The following is a 19,549-nucleotide window of genomic DNA, read 5'->3' as shown; positions in this document are numbered from 1 at the left end:
AACGCTATTGAGAAAACATTGAGCGATTTATTGACCAAAGTTAATGAACTTTCATCGGCCATCGATCTTGCTCAGGAGTACAGTTACTCATATAATGTGAAGCTGGTTGGTGTTCCCGAGCTCAAACAACGTGAAAGTGCCTATGACACATCACAACTCTGTTTAAAAATTTTTAGTGCCATTGGAATGGACATCAAGACCTATGATATTGACATAGCTCACGGAGTTACACCGCGCCACGCTGCGGGCGCCGATGGGCGACCTAAGCCGATAGTTTGTAAGTTTACCAGACGTCTTGCCCGTGATCAAGTCATGGCGCTTCGAAGGGAGGTAACTAAAATCATTCCTTCAAGCATCGGTCTCCGGGACCAGGATTCTATGGAAAGTGTTGGTATTTTTGATCATCTTTCTCCGCGGCTTCAGTAATTGATGTCCGATGCAAGAAAATTCAAGGAGAGGTTTGGCTACGCATATTGTTGGGCCAAAAATTCCACCATTTGGCTGAGGGAAAACGAAGGTTCTCGGCCTATCGCGATTAAGACCACTAGAGATTTAGAGAACCTCAAGTCTCGTTAAGGATTACCAGAGCTAAGTAACCATTAATTCTTCAGACAAAGCTCTCTTTCGAGAGCTTCCTTATTATTCCTACGATGTTATATCTTCGCATGGCCAGTTCAACAATGGTCTAACAACCTTCCTACAAAAAAATACCTTGATTGTCTACCAAGCTTCAAAGATTTAGATTTATTTACCTTAAATGGTTTATAGTAGAAAAGAACTCTGATTTTTACACCCTTTCTCCCGCAATCAGTTGTAAGTATTATTCTCCACATAGCTTTTTTCAGCTAAAAGAGCACATGCAATCTTCGTCCTTTCCAAAATTCTCACTTTTTCATACCAATACCCGAAGCCTGAGGCGTAATTTAGAAAACTTCCAAACTCACTTATTGGAAGAGCTTGATTTCCGCCTTAATATCATAGGTGTTACAGAAACTAGGATAAAAAACGAGTATGCAAATTTGGACTTTAATCCTGCTATTCCTAATTACAACTTTGAATCTGTGTCGACACCAAGAGAAAATGAGGGGACAGAGAAGGAGGCTCCCGGTCCAGCCCTTGGGATATGTCATGTCCACGAAAGTTATATTTAGACGAGCGGAAGTCTTCCGAGACGTCCGCATGCAGGCCAACCTTGGTCCGATGTTTGAAAGAAAATATATATTCATCAGCCTTCCACGTGCGCCATCATTTTCTCTTTTCACTAAGAACCTGAGAGCGAAGCAAGACTGCATGCGGACGTCTCGGAAGACAGACTTCCCCTAGAACAAAGACTTCCGTTCGTCTAAAAATAACTTTCGTGGACATAACATATCCCGACCAACGCCGTGAGCCTCCCTCTCTGTCCCCTCATTTTTTCTTGTCGACACCTCTTTCGGCTGGAGGTGTTGGCATGTATATTGACGAGGAACTCAATACACAGTTGTTGAAAAATGTTCTAATGAAGCTTTTCAGGCTCTTTGGATTGAGGTATATTTACCAAAAAATCGCAATATAATATGCGGAGTTGTCTCTAGGCAACACAATTCCCCGGAGCGTTTTCAAGAATATCTTGATGAAATAATTGAAAAACTTAGCGCTTCTGGAAAGCAAATTTTTCTCATGGGTGATACCAACTTAAATCTTCTTCGCTTTCATAATTGCAAATACGTCCAAAATCTTATCTTATCTTTACAAAGCTTAAACTTAACTCCAACAATCGATAAACCAACGAGAGTACATAACAACTCATACTCACTCATTGATAATATCTTTGTTAGTAATCTGGAAGATAACATAATAAGTGGTAACATAATCTCGGATCTAACCGACCACTTCTCGCAATTCTGTTTTCTTAATTCTCCTCAAAAGTTCTATGATCATCTGAGAAAGAAAAGGTTGGTCCGTGACTACTCTAATTATTCAGAGACGACATTTTTGTGCGACTTGTCTCGAATTGACTTGATTGGAATTGTTTCGAGAACATCTGATGTTAACAAATCTTTCTCTTCCTTTTATAATAAACTGAACAACCTCCTTGATAAGCATGCTCCTTTAAAACAAACTTCAAAGCGTAAGACTAAGAGATTAGCAAAACCTTGGATAACAAAGGGAATCAGGAGATCGATAAAAGTAAAAAACAATCTTTATTGTTCTGGTGAAACTGCTTCCTATAAGATCTACCGCAATAAAATTTCAGTGCTTACGCGAATTAGTAAGAAAAGGTATTTCCACAAGTATTTTCAGGCAAATTTCAGTAATATTAAGAAAATATGGGAGGGCATCAACAGTCTTTTAGGTAGAGTAAACAAACCCCGTTAGGATATAGCCGCTCTTCAAATGTCCTTTGGTCCTTCCTTCTGCTCTTTCTAAAAACTGTGTATCAATAGTTATTTGCTTTTTCATCAATATTTGTTTTGAATAAAGCAAGCTAACAAAATCTGTACCTTGCTGAGTTCACATTTGTTAGCGTTAATAGTATTTTCGGTCAGATGCTTCTGTTTTTTATGAGGGGTTTATTGTTTTGGTCTCCCATCCTAACACTAACCCCGCGGAATAGGGCTTGACTTCAGTGAAGTTTAGTATTACAAAGCTGTCAGATGCTCAGAGGGCACACTTGTGGTGCAAAGAAGTTGTGATGGAACTTGAAAATTATCAACATGTCAGCCCAGAAGCCAATGTTTCTCGCTTCTCTTTTATTTGTTATTCTTCAGAGACTGGAATGCTGTATTTCAATACCACACAAGTCAGTGCCTTCTGATTTTCTGTAGCACGTACCACAGGCAACTCAGTGTATGCCTCACGGAAGCATCTCGTTTTATTCAAGGAAAAGGTTCTTCAGGAAACCTGAAGTACATGGTAATTTGACACGATTGAGTTTCTCGTCTTCACGCACGCAATGAAATAGAAAGAGGTTTTCGCCCCTAAGAGCAAATATGTGGTTTGTTTCAATAAATTTTTCGCTGGATAAGGATTCTGTGGTATTTTCTGCCTTTGTGAATTATAATATCATGTGTATTGAATTTTCGAGCTTAAGGTTGAAATGTGATATGGGAGAATTTTTTTAGTATTGCTCTGTAAGCAGGAAGGGTTCACAGGCCTTTTGGAAGCGTGCTTAAGTTTCAACAAAATGAGCCCCAAATCAGTGAAAATTTGTGACGCCGATGAATAATAAAGTAGCTGCTATTTCCAAAATGATGGAATTACCTGGTGATAAATAACGTCGTACGCGTCTTGGAGAGTACATTTTGACTTTGCATAAAACAAATGATCAACCTCAAAGAGTTGGGCGATTGTGATCTTTGTTTTGACTTCGCTCATTTATAACACTTGACAGAAAATTTTTTTTAGAAAACCCCGGTATCTTGCCATCATTTGACACACATGCTTCACTGTTTGGCGAGTAAACATGCCGCGGTAACTTAATCACGGCGTCCGCTGAATTCCGGCCATGTCACTGTCGATTTTGCGACTTATTTGAAAGTAGCAAAAATCTCCCAAAATGTTTGTCGCCGTTCGTAACTTTTTATATTCTGTATAACGGTTCAAAATTAATGTTGTTTTCATGTCGTAAATATTTTATTCGCGATCGACCTTCCCGGAAATTTCCTCCTGCTCTTTCTGAAAACTGTGTATCAATAGTTATTTACTTTTGCATCAATATTTGTTTTGCATAAAGCAAGCTAACAAAATCTGTACCTTGCTGAGTTCGCATTTGTTAACGTTAGTAGTATTTTTGGTCCGATGCTTCTGTTTTGTGAGGGGTGTATTGTTTTGGTCTACCATCCCGATACTAACCCCGCCGGACAGGGAAAAAATTCAGTGAACTTTTTATTACAAAGCTGTCAGATGCTCAGAGGGCATGCTTAAACTTGTGATGAAAAGAAGGTGTGAGGAAACTTAAAAATTATCAACATGTCAGCCCAGAAGCCAATGTTTCTCGCTTCTCTTTTATTTGTTATTCTTCAGAGACTGGAATGCTGTAGTTCAATACCACACAATTCAGTGCCTTCTGATTTTCTGTAACACGTACCACAGGCAGCCCAGTGTATGCTTCACGGAAGCATCTCGTTTCTAGTGGTTTATCGTAAAGCATTTGAATTTGAAAATGGTGTCACGATGTCACCGAAACGTCGTCGTTTTACTTGTTTATGTCTTACTGCGCCTTCCAATAACATGCGGATTCTAAAATTCAAAGCTCAATCTACAAATGCGCGCTCGACAGTAGTCGGAAGCTTGGAGGAGCCCCCGAACATACGAATTTAAGAGTACGCATGTTATTGAAAGGCGCAGCAATGACATGTGTCATTTTTTTATATTAAAAATGCAAACACCTGCTTCAGAGTTACCTATATACAAACCTTCTCAGTTTTTACGCAGCATTTACCTTTAAAAGATCTAGAGCTGTTTAAAACTTTGGCATCCGATTCGGGTAAGTGTATCGATAAAACGATGAACTCAACTTTTCTTCTCCCGTTTATATAACTTTGCTGCTTTTTGCTGTGCATCATGTCTTGAGTCAACATCGACAACCATAATTTGTTTCTGCTCGTCTTTTAAACATACGGTGGCCCACAACTGTCAAGGCAATAACAAAAAATACCTCACGGCAAAACTAAAACTGTCACGGCAATATCAAATTCCGCACGGCAAAACCAAAATGCTCACGGCGAAACCATAAAGCTCACGGCAAAACAAAAAACTCACGGCGAAATCAAAAACCTCACGGCAAAACGAAAAGCTCACGGCAAAATCAAAAACTCACGGCGAAACCGTGAAAACGTTTGCCTTTGTATACAACAGTGTCTAGAAATGTGGCTTCAGTGTTCGAGATCTCAGCCGTAAATTTTATTGTAGGGTGGTGTGAGTTTGCTTGTATCCTGTTTGCTGACATCCCACAACGAAAAAATGTCGTCAATGTATCGTTTCCAAATCAGTGGCTTTATGACGCTTGTGCTAAGAATTTCTGTCTCGATGTCGGCCATAAAGATATTTGCGAAAGCAACGGCCATTTTCGTACCCATAGCGGTACCGTGAATTTGAAGATAGTTCTTTCCGTTGAATTGTAAAGAGTTCTCTTTAAGTATAAGTCTTAGCATTTCTTTGATATAGTTAGTGGGAATTGGAGGGTTACTTTGAAAGATAGTATTAAAAAACTTATTAATATTTGGTCCTCTAGGGGCCTTTCTATTTACGGTAAAGTGACAATGATTAAATTTTTCTTGATCCCAAAATTCGTTTACGTATGTTCGCTACTCCCTACACCAAAGGAAATTGTGAATAAACTGAATCAATTGTTATTCAAGTTTTTATGGAAAGGTACAGATAAAGTGACTCGCGTATCTGTAATAAACGATTGTGAGAGAGGTGGTCTAAAAATGATAGATTTGGAAAGCATGGTTAAATCTTTAAGGTTGGCCTGGCTAAAACGACTATTTAACGATTCAAACGCAACGTGGAAGACGTATTTACTTCATCTATTAGAGCCCGTAGGAAGTCTGTTTTTTCGAAATTGTAATTACGAAGTTTCTGATTATATGATATCTTCTCAATTTTACCACGAACTTTTGTTATGGTGGTCGGAGTTCCGTGAATCTTTCGCTTCAGAAGGTGACTGGAAAATAATTGATTGGAATAATAAGGAGATTCGAATAGACAATAAGCCAGTGTACTATAAAAATTATTTTAAATCGGGAATTATTTACATACACGATCTTCTTTTTAACTTAAATACAATGGACTCCTATAACTATTTTTCAAACAAAATTGTCAAAAACAATTTTCTGCAATGGGCGGGCCTTCGTCATTCTGTGCCTTCTCATTTAAAAGAAATCAGCCTAGATAGATTAACCATATCCCCATCACTTATGATTGGAAATAAAATTTTCGATATTAAAGACAAAAAATCAAAAGATTATTATTTGCTTCTGGTCTCAAGAAAAGCTCAACCTCCTAATATTATCCGTAAATTGAAGAGTGATTTTAATTTCACAAGCCAACAATTTAAAGAAATCTTTTCGTTACCACATTTGGTTGCACTTGAGTCATATGTTAAGGCTTTGCAATACAAAGTTATTAATTCTATTCTTTACACTAACAGCAAACTATGCAAAATTGGATTTAGAATTAATGATGCATGTACTTTTTGTAATGATGAACCTGAGAATTTATATCACCTTTTCTATGAATGCCCTCACTCCAAAACGTTCTGGACTAATTTCGAATCGTACTGGTACCTTCTATCGAATCAGCCAATCCATCTTTCTGCGCAAAACGTTTTATTTGGAGTTTTATCAAAACAATGCCCTTTATCAAATTTATTAAACTATTTCATATTAATTGGAAAATTATTTTTGTGGGACTGCAGAAGAAGCCAAACACTTCCTAAAATTCAAGGACTGCAATCGAAACTAAAGATTAAATATGAAACTGAAAAAAAGATCAACAAAAACAACTTCTTTGAAAAGAAATGGGTACTCCTCACTCCAATATAATTAATTAAGTTATTTATTTATTTATTTTTAATATGCATGTATCTTTTATTTTGTTGCTCATTGTTTTTAGTGTAAGGATATAAATATAATTAGCATCTGTAATCGTATTATTTTTGTAAGCAGTGTATAAATTGGTATTGCAAGTTTAAAAAGTAATCATATTGTTTTTGTAGAGTAAGTATTGCAATTGTATTATTGTAAGTAGCACCTGTAATTGTAAGTGCATTGTATTGTAAGTAGTGTGTACGCAATTCAATTGTTAAATAGTTTGATGGTAATAGAATGGATTTTAGTAGTTGTTAATTGTGTAATTTTTGTAAGTTGTGTAAGTAGATGTACCAGTGTTGTAAGTAGTGTGAATCATAATAAAAAGTTATCGATCAAAAAAAAAAAAAAAAAAAGTATAAGTCTTAGCATCTCTTTGTTATAGTTAGTGGGAATTGGAGGGTTACTTTTGTGAAAATTTTCGTACGCATTGCATACTGTAGTGATTCCCTCTTCTTGCGGTATATTTGTATATAGACTTGTGACGTCCATCGTTACAAGGAAAGTTCGTTTTCCCATCTTCGTCTTTTCAATGAAGTTGATAAAATCTGTGGAGTCTTTAAGATAAGACGTTTGTGATGTGGAAATAGGCTGAAGTAATGTGTCAACAAATGCTGATATTCTTTCTGTAGGCCGGTTACAACCAGCAGTAAGAGTATGCTTGTGGTTTTAGTGACGGTATAGAATTCAGGTATTCGCGGTGGATTTGGTGTTTAAGACAACCATTTTTTAGTCATGTCATCGATATAGTTGTTACCTTTCTCTGGTTTTTGGTTTTGCCGTGAGCTTTTTGGTTTTGCCGTGAGCTTTTTGGTTTTGCCGTGAGTTCTTGATTTTGCCGTTAGCTTTTTGGTTTTGCCGTAAGTTTTTTGTTTTTGCCGTGAGTTTTTTGTTTTGCTGTGAGCTTTTTGGTTTTGCCGTGAGTTTTTGATTTTGCCGTGAGCTTTTCGTTTTGCCGTGAGCTCTTTGATTTTGCCGTGAGTTTTTTGTTTTGCTGTGAGCATTTTGGTTTTGCCGTGCGGAATTTGATATTGCAGTGACAGTTTTAGTTTTGCCGTGAGGTATTTGTTATTGCCTTGACAGTTGTGGGCCACCGTATAAACATGATATAGCGACTAATCGATTATAGCCTTTTATGTATTGGTTACAACAAAGCAGGTGTGCCTTGGAGTTAACCTGCGACTTAGTTCACTGAAGTGTGCAAGCGGTGTTTTAATTGTTTTCACTGTGTCATAAGCATTTGCAAATCGTCAACACCGAACGATCGATAACCAGTGGACTGTTGGAGTTTTGAAAGGAACCGTTTCATCACAGACTCTATATGAGGAAAACGGAAAATTGACAGTTATAAAATAATATGAAGCGGTATAATAGACCATCCAAAGCCCGAGTTTGTAGGGAATTTTTAGCTTTTTCATTGGCTATCTAGAGTCCATACCCTTGTAAAGATTCTTAGGCCTGTTCCAAACGTCGTGCTACTGCCGTGCCGAACTCAAATGAATTTGGCTTGGCAGTGGCACGACGATGGCACGGCAGCGGTTTCAAACGTCAAACCTAATACAGTCGTGCCAAATTCAAAAGATAAAACAAACCATCCATCCAGTAATAGTAAGCAAATAATGCAAAAACATTAAATTAATTTATGAATTGAGTTTGGCGCAACAGTAGCACGCCTTTTGAAACCAAGTCGTGCTACTGCCGTGCGGCGGCACGGCAAGTCCTGCCGTGCTAAGTAGTCGTGTCGAACCTAAATCAGCCGTGCCGCGCTTAATGGTTTCAAACGGCGTGCTATTGCCGTGCTTAAATCGAAATGACAATTTCATTTGAGTTCGGCGTGGCAGTAGCACGATGTTTGGAACAGGCCTAATTATTCCTGGCCGAATTGAGATATCCCATCGCTCAGTCATCGAAAAAGCTCGAGCTCTACGAAGGCTGTAGGACTTTGCTTTTATGATTTATCTGTGATTGAAACTAAAAATAAGTGACTTTTTGAAACATTTAGCTGTAAAAAATTGCGAAAAAACTTTTCTTAAAAACATTAAAGAAATTTCGTAAAAACGGTTAAAACTACACGGCTAAAAAATACACGACGTTTCGACGTTCGCGGACGTCATTTTCAAATGAAAAAGAGACAGTGTGAATATTCTATAAATACAAGAAAAAACAATAGTTCATCAAGAAAAAAGGTAACATAAAAATATGTTACAAGCTAAACAAAGAGTTTAGCACTGATGGAGTCACTCTGAGTGTTACAGTGCTGCGCGCGGTATCGTGAACACCCAGACAGTTTTTATGACATTTCTTTGACATATTTTTGACGAGTTTGATGCTTGGTAATTGGCAACTGGCCAATCACAGAGCAGATAACCTTGTAGGGCGGAGAAGATCTCCCAGCGTGATATCCTTTACAAAGAGCATGGCAACATACCAGGTGAAGGTGAAGTACGGGGAGGAAAGATTTAGTACTTTTTTGATTAAGGATATCTCCTTTGCTAAGCTTATGCAGGCGATAAAGCAAAACTGTTCACCGCTTGCGCACTTACCCGCGAAGACAGCGATATGATCAATCTGTCGGAAGATCCAGATGATTTTGCTTTCGGTGAGATGCTAAGGAGTGCAAAAGAAGTCAAGGATAGGGACTACGGAAAGATTTTTCTTCAGGCAAGCGAAGTAGATTCACCGCCACCGAGGAAAGTGAGACGAATGGACGTGGAAATGTTGAGTTCTTCAGCTTCTAACGAATGCGAGTCGCTGCAACGGAAGAATTGGTCTTTCACACCAACACCTGGCGCGCATCTCGCAACTACAACAGCTCCAAAAGATGCCGAGAAAAGTCCTTTGGACTGCCAGCGACAGGAAATGGAAGAAAATCGTAGGGTTTTGAAAGTACAAATTGCTAGCGCTAAAGAAGAATTGGAGAAACTGAACAGTGAATCCAGACATTTTCAGTCGCTCAGTGATATTCGAGCTCGCCTCTGTAACAACTGTCATTGTAGTTAGTGGTCACACAAAAGTAAAGTGCTCAAAACCTCCTTGCACGGACATCAGTGTGTGTAAAATAATAGAAAAGCATCCCGAACACAAAACGAAAATTAGTCAACTTCAGCGTAAAATTAGTTTAATTAGATCTCTGGAAAACAAGGCACAAGAAGAGGAAACCCATTTCAAAAGTTTCACCGCCGCACGTGAGCGAGCAAAATTTTCGTTTTTCTTTATCATGAGACCTAGATTGAAGGCACAAAACCAAGTAACGCATGCGAACAGGAGCCGCTTGGATAGGGATTTGATGATTTTGCAAAGAGCGCTCAAGAAGGTTCCCGACTGGTGTGACTCCAGCCAAAATTAACCAGAGCACAATTTCAAAAGCCGCAGGAAGCCAGAAGGGAAGTGAATTGTTTTTTTCTAGCCAGCTTCGGTATTCAAAGGGTCGACCACAGCAAGAAAAACGTTTCGGCACAATTCCCAGCTAGAGTTTCTCATCCATTATTTAGTAACCAGCCAGCAAATTCTTAGCCTGAGGAGCGGATCCGTTGGGTACTCCTGGAAGACTGGAGACTTCCGATGATTATAGATCAATACGAGAACTCAAATGTAAAATCTATTTATAAATGGAGCGTGTCACTACTCTCACAGGATAGAAAGCATCTTTTGTCCTCTTCTTGTGATATTGTGTTTTTCGCGAGTAAAATTAATGTAAACTAAAGTGAACTCAACAGTTTCTGCACACTGATTTATTTCAACGTGGGGAATATTTATCAAGGTTAAATAACAAATAACTCGGCTTCATAGCGTTGCGAATTTCTGATTCTCGTTCATTTGTTAATTTTTCTGGAAATGTTTTACTTATGTAGTTATTAGTTAAACAAAGCTTCGTTTATATTCCGCTCTTGTAGTTGTACCTCTTGCGTTAGTACGTCTGTGATATGTATTTTGCAGACTGAACAATGTCAACAAACAGCAAACTTTGTGTTCAGAGATATCATGTTACATTTTTCTTAGTTGACTTTTCTGATCTGGTTTCCAAAAAGGTAAAAAAGAGTGTTGCTCATAAAAAGTATCCACAATGCTTGAAATATGCATACGAGCTATTGGCAGTAATGTTGAGCATCGCCTGCGCTATTGCGATTTTGGTTTCATTGACAGCTAGCATTTGGTGGCGACGTAAAAATGCCTTTATCTCGTTGAAGCAATATTTACAGGTGTTGAAATGTGGTGAGTAAGGTGGCTGAAATAATAGTCTTACACCGCAATCGGCTAACATGTCCCTGAGCACTGGTTCAATGCGCTGACCCTGGTGGAAGCCACAATTATCCATGACCACGCAGTCTCCCCGCTCAAGCACTGCACTCCCGTCAGGTCGATGCTCTTGAAGAACTTCGTCAAATACGTTTAGCAGTTCAAATCCATTAGATGGACCGTCTAGTATATTGTAAAAGTCAACACCGGAAAGTGTATGCAAAAGATTTATAGTAAAATTTGCATTAAACGCGTAGCGCTGAATTTCGAAAGCACCCTGTCCTAGTGGCGCGGTCCCGTATTTTCTGTTACCTGTAGTTTTCATTACGCTGGATTCGTCAAAGAAATGCAAGGTCGTTCGGTTGATGTTAGCTATTTCAGTAAGAAAATCATCAATAGCTGCTGTTGCTTCAGGGGTTGTAGATTCGAGTGGAATAGTCGTAAGTTTCTTTCTCGTCATTACAAGGTCTTTGCGAATGGCCTTGTTGATCTGTGATACGCTCGGTAGATTGGCAGGATGAATCACTCCATCAAGTAGAAGCCTCTGTTGTAATTCGGTCGAGTAAGTGCTCGGTTTCATTAGTTTTTGTACCTCTATATACTCCATGACTTGTTCATCGATTTTGGGACTAGGAAAGGCAACTCTAATGCCTCTGAGGGATGTATTTTGTTCGTTGTAACGGTCTATTACTTTCTGTACAAAACCGGGGCTCGAACGAATTTCCCGTGAGATTTGACGGTTGCCAAATCCATCATGATAAAGGTCCAACACTCGTTCTCTGTACATTGCAGGTAGGGCTCTTCCATTATCAAAGCTTCCACCATACCTATTCAGTCTAAGTTGAACATCAGCTACGGTGAAATAGAATAAAAATATAATTTCATTTGCGAGACAGGTGTCAGGTCGTAAAAAAAACGGATCGTCAAGCAAACACGAGTTCAAATATTTTAGAAAATAAAAACTTACAAGCACTATGAATTCGAGTGTGTAACATTGTAGAACTCTTGATCAATATTTCAGTATATATTTCACAACCGTGAGCTTTTAAAAGTCCAGAGCTTTAGTCATATTTGGTTTCCCGCCGAAATCTCTCCCGCCGGTATCAACTCGTCAAAAACATGTCAAAAATATGTCATTAAAATGTCAAAAACTTGTCTGGCTGTTCACGGTACCGCGCACAGCACTGTAAGGCTAGGTCTCAGTTCTTTAATCAATAGCATTTTGTAAACAAGCTGAGGCAGTCAAATTTCCCGTGGCACTTCTTAAGAACACGAAATTGGTCCTCATTAAAAAGAGTTTTGTCACCGTATGCTTCCAAAAGGTGTTTACCGATTTCCGAATACTTGTGCTCAACAATGCGTTGATGAAGATGTCGTGCTGTATAACCGACATTATTATACATTGGTGTCACCAGCTCGATTTTGATTGGCTATAAGCACGCAGCTAATTCTTGCTTGCTCTGTTTCTCTTACGTCATACCTACAAACAATCGATTTTATATTTGTAGAATTGACGCAATATCTACAGACAACAGTTTTATGCATGCAGAAGTGACGTCACCTAACACACTAACCAGCAGTTTGATCAGTTTTGTCATGGCGGAGCTCAGCTCAGGAATATGCATAATAAAACAATTATTGAATTCGGTTTTCGCATGTTAGCGATAATTATCAAGGCCTCAGTTTGTGTTATCCGCCTCACCCTTCGGCTTCGGCAGATAACACAAACTTTGGCCTTGATAATCATCGCTAACATGCTCAACCTCATTCAATAAGTGTTAATAATCTGCATCACACAGATCACATGCAAATTTATAAACAACGCAATGCTGGCTTACAATACTCGACTTAATTTCTTTCGGCTTGAGATCTTGCTGCGATTTTTTGCTCACAAAAACTGGTTGTAAAGTGACGGCAATCTTACTGCTCAGATCACGTAATTGCCCACGGAATGCATTAGTGGCTATCTGATATTTGAAGGGAAGAACTATTCTGATCGTGTTTCCATCGTCGGTTTTCTTTTCTGGCTTAGTTACAATATTTTGAATAAACATATTAATGGTGGAGGCTAATTGGATAATCAAGTCGGGAGAATATAGAACGCAATTTGGCACATTCCCCATTAAAGGCTTCTGGCGTAGATGACAAGGCATAGGCGTCATGTAACATGGTCTTCAATAATGCAGGAGTAGAACAGTGTTGGTTGGCTTTCTGTAAACACGGGTTTCAAGTTCTATTCCTCGTTTACGAAATGCTATTGATTAAAGAATTCAGAATGACTCCATCAGTGCTAAACTCTTTGTTTAGCTTGTAGCATATTTTTATGTTACCTTTTTTCTTAATGAACTTTTGTTTTTTCTTGTATTTATAAAAAATTTCTTAAATGTTTTTAAGAAACGTTTTTTCGCAATTGAAATTAAACCCAGAAAAACGTCGGGACAAAGCAATGAGGAGACTAGTGTTTTCCTTTAAACAAACTTCAACCTCCTATCTTTATCCTCGAAGTTGTTACATGTTCTCTAGTGTCAGTCATTGACAAATTTTATTGTTATTTGCTATGTTAATTACGTTTGCCGAAAAAGCATAATATTATAATTCAGTATTATTAGACATTTTGGCATCAGCATTTTTCTAATCGATCCATCCTTTTTTGCATTCACTGAGTTTTCGGATAGGGAATGTTGCATAGTGTTGATTATGGAAAGTTTTTGACTAAATTCTTAAAAGGAGATGAACTCCTATCATACAATGACGGGTGATTTACGCCTAGGCTGTCATCTTTATGGAGAAAAAAGCCACTGGTCCCTATTTCGACCTCTCTGCGATTGTTAGTAGCGTGGAAATTAACAAACGGATAAGCATTATTGACCAAAGACTGCAAGTTAAAAATAGTAAAATAGATTAGAGGAGAATCTTTATTTATACTCGATAAGGATTAATTACTTGTCCAATTCCAAACACATTTCATAATTCCTAAGAACATTCTAATAGGAAACAATTCTAAAATGTGAACTAATTTAATTAACTAATACAATTAAATTAAACATTAAAATTTGAAACTTACTTCTACGTAAAATTACGTGAAATCAGCTAATCTATTCGTAACCCTTGAACCCGATAAGCCAGTGAAAGTAAAGTTCCTGAAGTGATCATTTCTAATGACTAGTCAACGAAGTTTCTTGAGGTCAATACTACCTACGTTTTTGACATGATCAAGTAACAAATTCCATGAACCTCGATATACCAGTGCATTTTTTAACCATCTAGTATTGAATCTTGGTGTTGTGATTGCTTCTAGCTTCATCTCTTAATGAATAGCTACATTCCCGTCTTATAAACATGCTATTATTTAGACACTCAGGTGGTGACGGGTGGTGACAATTCTAACAAATGCTGTTTGAGCACAGCCTGTGAATATGAAAGTCATTTTTTTCGCTATTATTCCCGGAAAAAAAGAAAACTTTCCGAAATCATGATTTCATTGCAGTAAGTCTATTCAGAGATTAGCCGTTGCTTTTATTTGTGTAACCGCTGTTATTAAGGTGATACCTCAGTATTGCACTGGGCATCCGGTACTGTGAATATGGTTTGTCAATATTTTTAAATTGGATCAAGTTTTCAACATTGTAAAAATGGCGTAAGTTGACCATACACGCTGTAATAGTTCTCAAAACGCGGAATAAAACACGTGAGAGAAGTTGTGCATGACTCGTAATTCTTTGCGAATAATCTCACGAATTAAAGCCTCATTTACACTAGCAAGGTTTCCTTGAAAAGTTCACCTTGACAAGTTTTCCCAGTGTAAATGGAAAAATATGACAAGTTTTTCCTCGACAAGTGGCCTTGTTCAAAAACTAGCATGCTAGTTTTTGAACAAGGACACTTGTCAAGAAAAAACTTCTCAAGAACGATATTTGCTAGTGTAAATAACTTGTCAAGTGCACTTGTCAAGGAAAACTTGTCATATTTTTCATTTACACTACAAAGGAAAACTTGCTAGTGTAAATGAAGCTTTAGTCTGCGAACATGGCGAATTGTATTGTTTCGATCTACGGTAATCGAAATAGACAGATACGATGGTGTTGTACTCTTAAACGAGCACGGCGACCTATATTTTTTATTACATAATTTTGGTGTACAAACATCAAAAAAAAATGTCATGGAAAGGAAAAAAGATAGAGCTAAACACGTACACAAAGCCCCTTACCTAGGAATGTAAATTATGATCTTGAAAACAACGACTCGAGAACGTTTTGAGTCGACGTCGTTTTAAGTTGAGTGGTTTTTCCATAAACTGTACAAGACAGTGTTCCTATATGCTCCAGACGTTCTACATATCAGGTGTTTTTTCAAGTGTTACTTTAAAAACCCTCCCGTTTAGGTACCGCAAAATGTACCCTGAGCCGATAAAATAACGCTCGTGATTAGTATCAGTACAGGAATATAAAATCAATGGGGTACGATGTCATATCTTTTTTATTGCAGTTCTCAAAACAGGGATTAGTAGGGAACATTCAGAGAAAGTTTCAAGGACATCGTTCGACAACTTTTTTTTTTTTTTTTTCTGAGGAATCACCTTAATAATTTGCGCTTTGTGTAGATTCAAAATCCGTAAGGATTGACAATTCGATCGGACCCCAACTGTGTGCTCGTCAAGTAATGCTCGCGTTTGCAATGAAAGCAGTTTCTGATTGGCCTAAAACCATCGTGGGCTGACATTGTTGCGTCTTTGTAGCTCTTAAGTGTCAAAAGTTGCAAAATATAGCGTGCAGATATTATTTATAGGTAATTTTGAGAAAATCTTAGCTTAATTTTTAACTTCTCGTTCCTCTTTCGTATTAGTCCTGTTCCGGGACTCCCTCTTATCCCGCCCTGAAAATGGGCCTGGAACCCAGGCGGAAAAAGTATTGTCCTGTATTACTCGCAGAGCAAGGTGACACACGCTCTCAAGTGGCATTTTTCATCCTTATTAATAAATATTCACGAACAAATTTTCACCGGAAATAAAAAATCGCGACAACGTCCGAATAATCAATGTTTGACTATGCATAAATATGTATAAATTTAATAGGAAGATTATTGCTTCATCATTGCGTTATCAACACAAACTGGTATGTAAAGAAACAAATAGTGCAGGTTGTCATTCAATTTCGTTTAACTTTTTATGAAACTTTATCAGGAATAATAATGCTCAGTTTTTCTGTCATGCAATCGTCTTTTAGTTTTTCCGATATAAAAATCATTGCAGTCTCAACAGGCAGCTCTACATAGCCATTTGGCCACGGCAACGGCTTGTAAGGAAAGAAAGATTTAATGCGACGAGTGCTTTGAAAAATTATTCTAAGGAAAAATTAATGGTCTGAGTAAATTACTCTACTCTAATTACTCAAAAAAAAAAAAAAACTCTGTTTGTCACCGGTGTTTGTGTATTATTCCTGATAAAACTGAGAGTATTTACAACATTTTTTACCTGGCTGTTTTATCATGATTGGGTATCCAAACAATTTGTCCCCGATTTTGAAAAAAATTGGTAGGCCGAAACTCCTGAAACAATCACAGTTTCAATAATTACTGTGCAACACCAATTTATGTTCACTGGATCAGTGCAATTATCACATAACTACAGTAGATCGACAGACGTAATGAACAATAAATAATGAACAATAAACAAGAGTTCCAGCAGGAGATTTATTAGTCTTCGTTGAGCGATTCAAATCCACGACCTACAGTATATTTGTAAGTTTCAATGAGTCTCGGGAGAGCAATTAAATCAAAATTTGATATTTTTCTGCACCAACATCATGCAGCTGTTCAGTTGGGTTTCAGGAAAGAAATTCCATACTTTCGTATGTCATCCATGTGATCTTCCACGATTGGGACTCACGATAAGAAGGATGGTTTACAATTAACATCGGACTCGGATCGAAGAAAATCGCAGACATATTAAAGGAACAACCATGTAGCAAACAGACTTGCCAAATCCTGTTGCAGGTTTAACAAAACCATCATTACTGGTAACGACTGCATGAATAGCTTGCAGTTGTTCCGCCTTAGGCACAAAGGTAAAGTGGCATTTCTTAAAGGCGAAATCAATTGCCTCCACAAACTTGGCGTTATAAATTCCTTTCACATTTTCCCCATAAATCCAGTGTAAAAGCACTCGGAATAAACTATGCCCAAATACGGAATCTTTTTCCAAATGTGGTTTTTTCCCCCAGTTTTGGGGGAAAAAATGGTGTCATTCCGAGCATGCGCCTGCAAGTAATTCAGGACTCTCTCTTTTCCCGCCTGGGTTCCAAGCCCATTTTCAGGGCGGGGTAAGAGGGATTCCCGCAACAGGACTACTTCCGTACCGAAATAAATACTGTGGTAAATGTTTCGACTTTTTTCTGTCATGCACCTGAAATATATCATGCTTTCCATAAAATTTCCAGAGTCCCCGGATTCCCTATGAAATCTCCAAATTCCCGGAAGAATTATGTTGTTCTCCCGAAACAGGGGCCCGTTTCTCGAAAGTCCCCGAAACTTTACCGGCATTTTTCGGGTGTCACAATTCAGTTTGTGTCTCAAGAACGGAGAGGATTTAAGCCGTCAAACCTCGCAGTCATTTCTCTTTTCGTTACCTTGAAAACACGCTAAAAGATCTGCTTTCCAAAACAAGCGGTTGGCAGTTTCACAAATGGCTTTTCGGGCCCGAAACGTTTTCGGGACTTTCAAGAAACGGGCCCCCAGCCTTGTTAAAGTTGTCACCCCCATCCCCCGCCACCGCCCCCACCCCCCGACTAAAATAGCACTTTAAAAGGACATTTATAGCACTGCCTCTATACTTATTTCCCTTGAGTTTTTAGCCTCTATTTTCTCGTTCCTGTTCTGAAATTATGAAAGAATAAACTTTTCCTCCGGTTGTTTTCATTTAACCTACAAATGCATCACTGAGTAGGGAGAGTGCGAACGATGGGAAAGCTATGATCACAGAAAAAAGAATTGTCGGGAGTTATTGGTTCAAACGTTTAAGCAGCGATTTTTAAACTTCGCCCAGCAAACAATTACCACCCACACATTCTGCATGAGACTTTCTTGGCAACGAACTGTAAGTGTTTCCCGCCTCCACTCAGCCTTTGAAATTACGGGTACGTTCGCGGATTGACCCTAATCCGGAATAAGAACACATGGAGTAACGACTTAAAAAAAATAGATGTCCGGCGTGTTCAAGCAACAAGGATAATTAAAGGGGCTAGGTCACGCTATTTTAAGTAATTTTGTTTAATTTTGTTAATTATCAGTTTTGTTAATTATGAGTTCTTGTTAATTATGATATAATTTTTGCAAAACCAGGGCCACATAACAACTGAGAATTATTTTACAGCTGTGTAAATGACATTTTGATATAGACTGATATAAATTTGAAAAAAAGGTGGGCCGACATTTTTCAAATTTACCCAAATTCAATCCATTTCAATCCTCTCCAGTTTTGTCCATCCCTGCATGTCCCTTCGTGGCTTCCCTATGTTTTGTTAGAGTGCTTCTATAGTTTTGAACAGTTATTTTGATATTTTAGTTAATTCTATGACCATTCCATCAGTGCTGAAATTGCCTAAAATTGCGTGACCTATCCCTATTAATTAAGATAATTTTAAAACAGCATTTTAGCAGGTGTTCGACAATTCAATAACGTGAGTCTTCAGCTTAAAAACGAAGGATTTCTAAATTATATTCCATGTATTCCAATTCCGGAACACGATCAATCGAACGCACCCTTAGCGAGCGATTTTAATTACTGATTTATGTGTAATGTTCCATGAACAGATATATTCCACACTGAAAAATGGAAGGTGCTGACATCGGAAATGTCGTGTTTACAGTGTTATACGGCATAACGATTCTTATATCTGCGGTGGGCAACACCGTTCTCATCTCCATCGTATGGAAAAGACCAGAAGTACGATCACTTAATAGTTTCATGTTTGTGAACATGGCGGTGGCGGACTTACTGGTGACGTTGTTCATGATGCCTTGGTCCATTGCTCAGTTGTATAGCAAAGGTGGGTGGCTGATGACTGGAATGCTTGGAGAAATCACATGCAGGGGATTTTTCTACATAGGTTCTATCAATCTTGCGGCATCCATTCTTTGTCTGATCATCATGGCAATTGATCGTTACTACGCCGTTCTCCAACCTTGGAATCGCCACACCCTTTGGTTCAGAAAGGCAAAAGTCATCACCCCCCTGATCTGGTTCATGGCATTGGTTTTGGTGTCCATCACATGTATGTTCTTTGATCTGGTTGATGACAAATGGTGCGTATATGACTTTGAAGTTTTTGGACAGGATCTTCGAGAAACTTTGAAACGGTTTTATTTCTTGTATCTCTTCACCATCATTTACTTTATTCCGCTGGTCATCATTTCCGTCCTGTATGCAATAGTGGCTTACAAAGTTTGGTTTCACCAAACGCCTGGTTTTCATACTACTGAAAGTCAACAACACCAGGAATTAATCAAGAGAAGAGTCGTTCGAATGCTTATTGTGATTGTTGTTACATTCGCTGCCTGTTGGCTCCCTTCGCAGGTTTACGACCTACTCGTCGCATTCAAGATTCAACCATCTAGGAATATTATGTATTTAGTCTACTGGTGTGCCCACGCAAACAGCGCTATCAACCCGTGGCTCTACCTTGGACTGAGTAGCAACATGAACCTAGCCTTGAAAAATATGGTGAGTAAAATCCGCAGAACAA

General features: G+C 38.3%; 2 protein-coding genes and 1 pseudogene across 2 annotated transcripts in view; 2 read left to right on the top strand and 1 right to left on the bottom strand.

Annotated features, from left to right (window-relative positions):
- Positions 1–4,444: 4,444 nt before the first annotated feature.
- Positions 4,445–19,549, top strand: part of LOC137999171 (G-protein coupled receptor 83-like) — a 16,086-nt gene continuing 981 nt past the window's right edge. Inside the window, exons 1-2 of the mRNA XM_068845013.1 lie at positions 4,445–4,468; positions 18,618–19,549. The exon at positions 18,618–19,549 is cut by the window's right edge and continues 981 nt beyond it. Of these exons, the coding sequence (XP_068701114.1) occupies positions 18,637–19,549 (913 nt within the window). The 5' untranslated portion in view covers positions 4,445–4,468; positions 18,618–18,636. The remainder of the gene's footprint in view (positions 4,469–18,617) is intronic.
- LOC137999170 (uncharacterized) lies at positions 8,902–10,542 on the top strand (annotated as a pseudogene).
- LOC138001204 (uncharacterized) lies at positions 10,621–11,598 on the bottom strand. The gene has a single exon (XM_068847857.1). It carries the CDS (start codon positions 11,596–11,598, stop codon positions 10,621–10,623), a length of 978 nt encoding a protein of 325 aa, XP_068703958.1.

This window comes from Montipora foliosa, chromosome 4, assembly GCF_036669935.1.
Source record: "Montipora foliosa isolate CH-2021 chromosome 4, ASM3666993v2, whole genome shotgun sequence".
In the NCBI taxonomy this organism is placed as follows: Eukaryota; Metazoa; Cnidaria; class Anthozoa; order Scleractinia; family Acroporidae; genus Montipora; species Montipora foliosa.
This window is presented reverse-complemented; position numbering and strand designations above follow the sequence as displayed.

Bases quoted from the DNA above. Each gene is read 5' to 3' on its own strand.
- LOC138001204 (XM_068847857.1), bottom strand. From the start codon at position 11,598: ATGTACAGAGAACGAGTGTTGGACCTTTATCATGATGGATTTGGCAAC.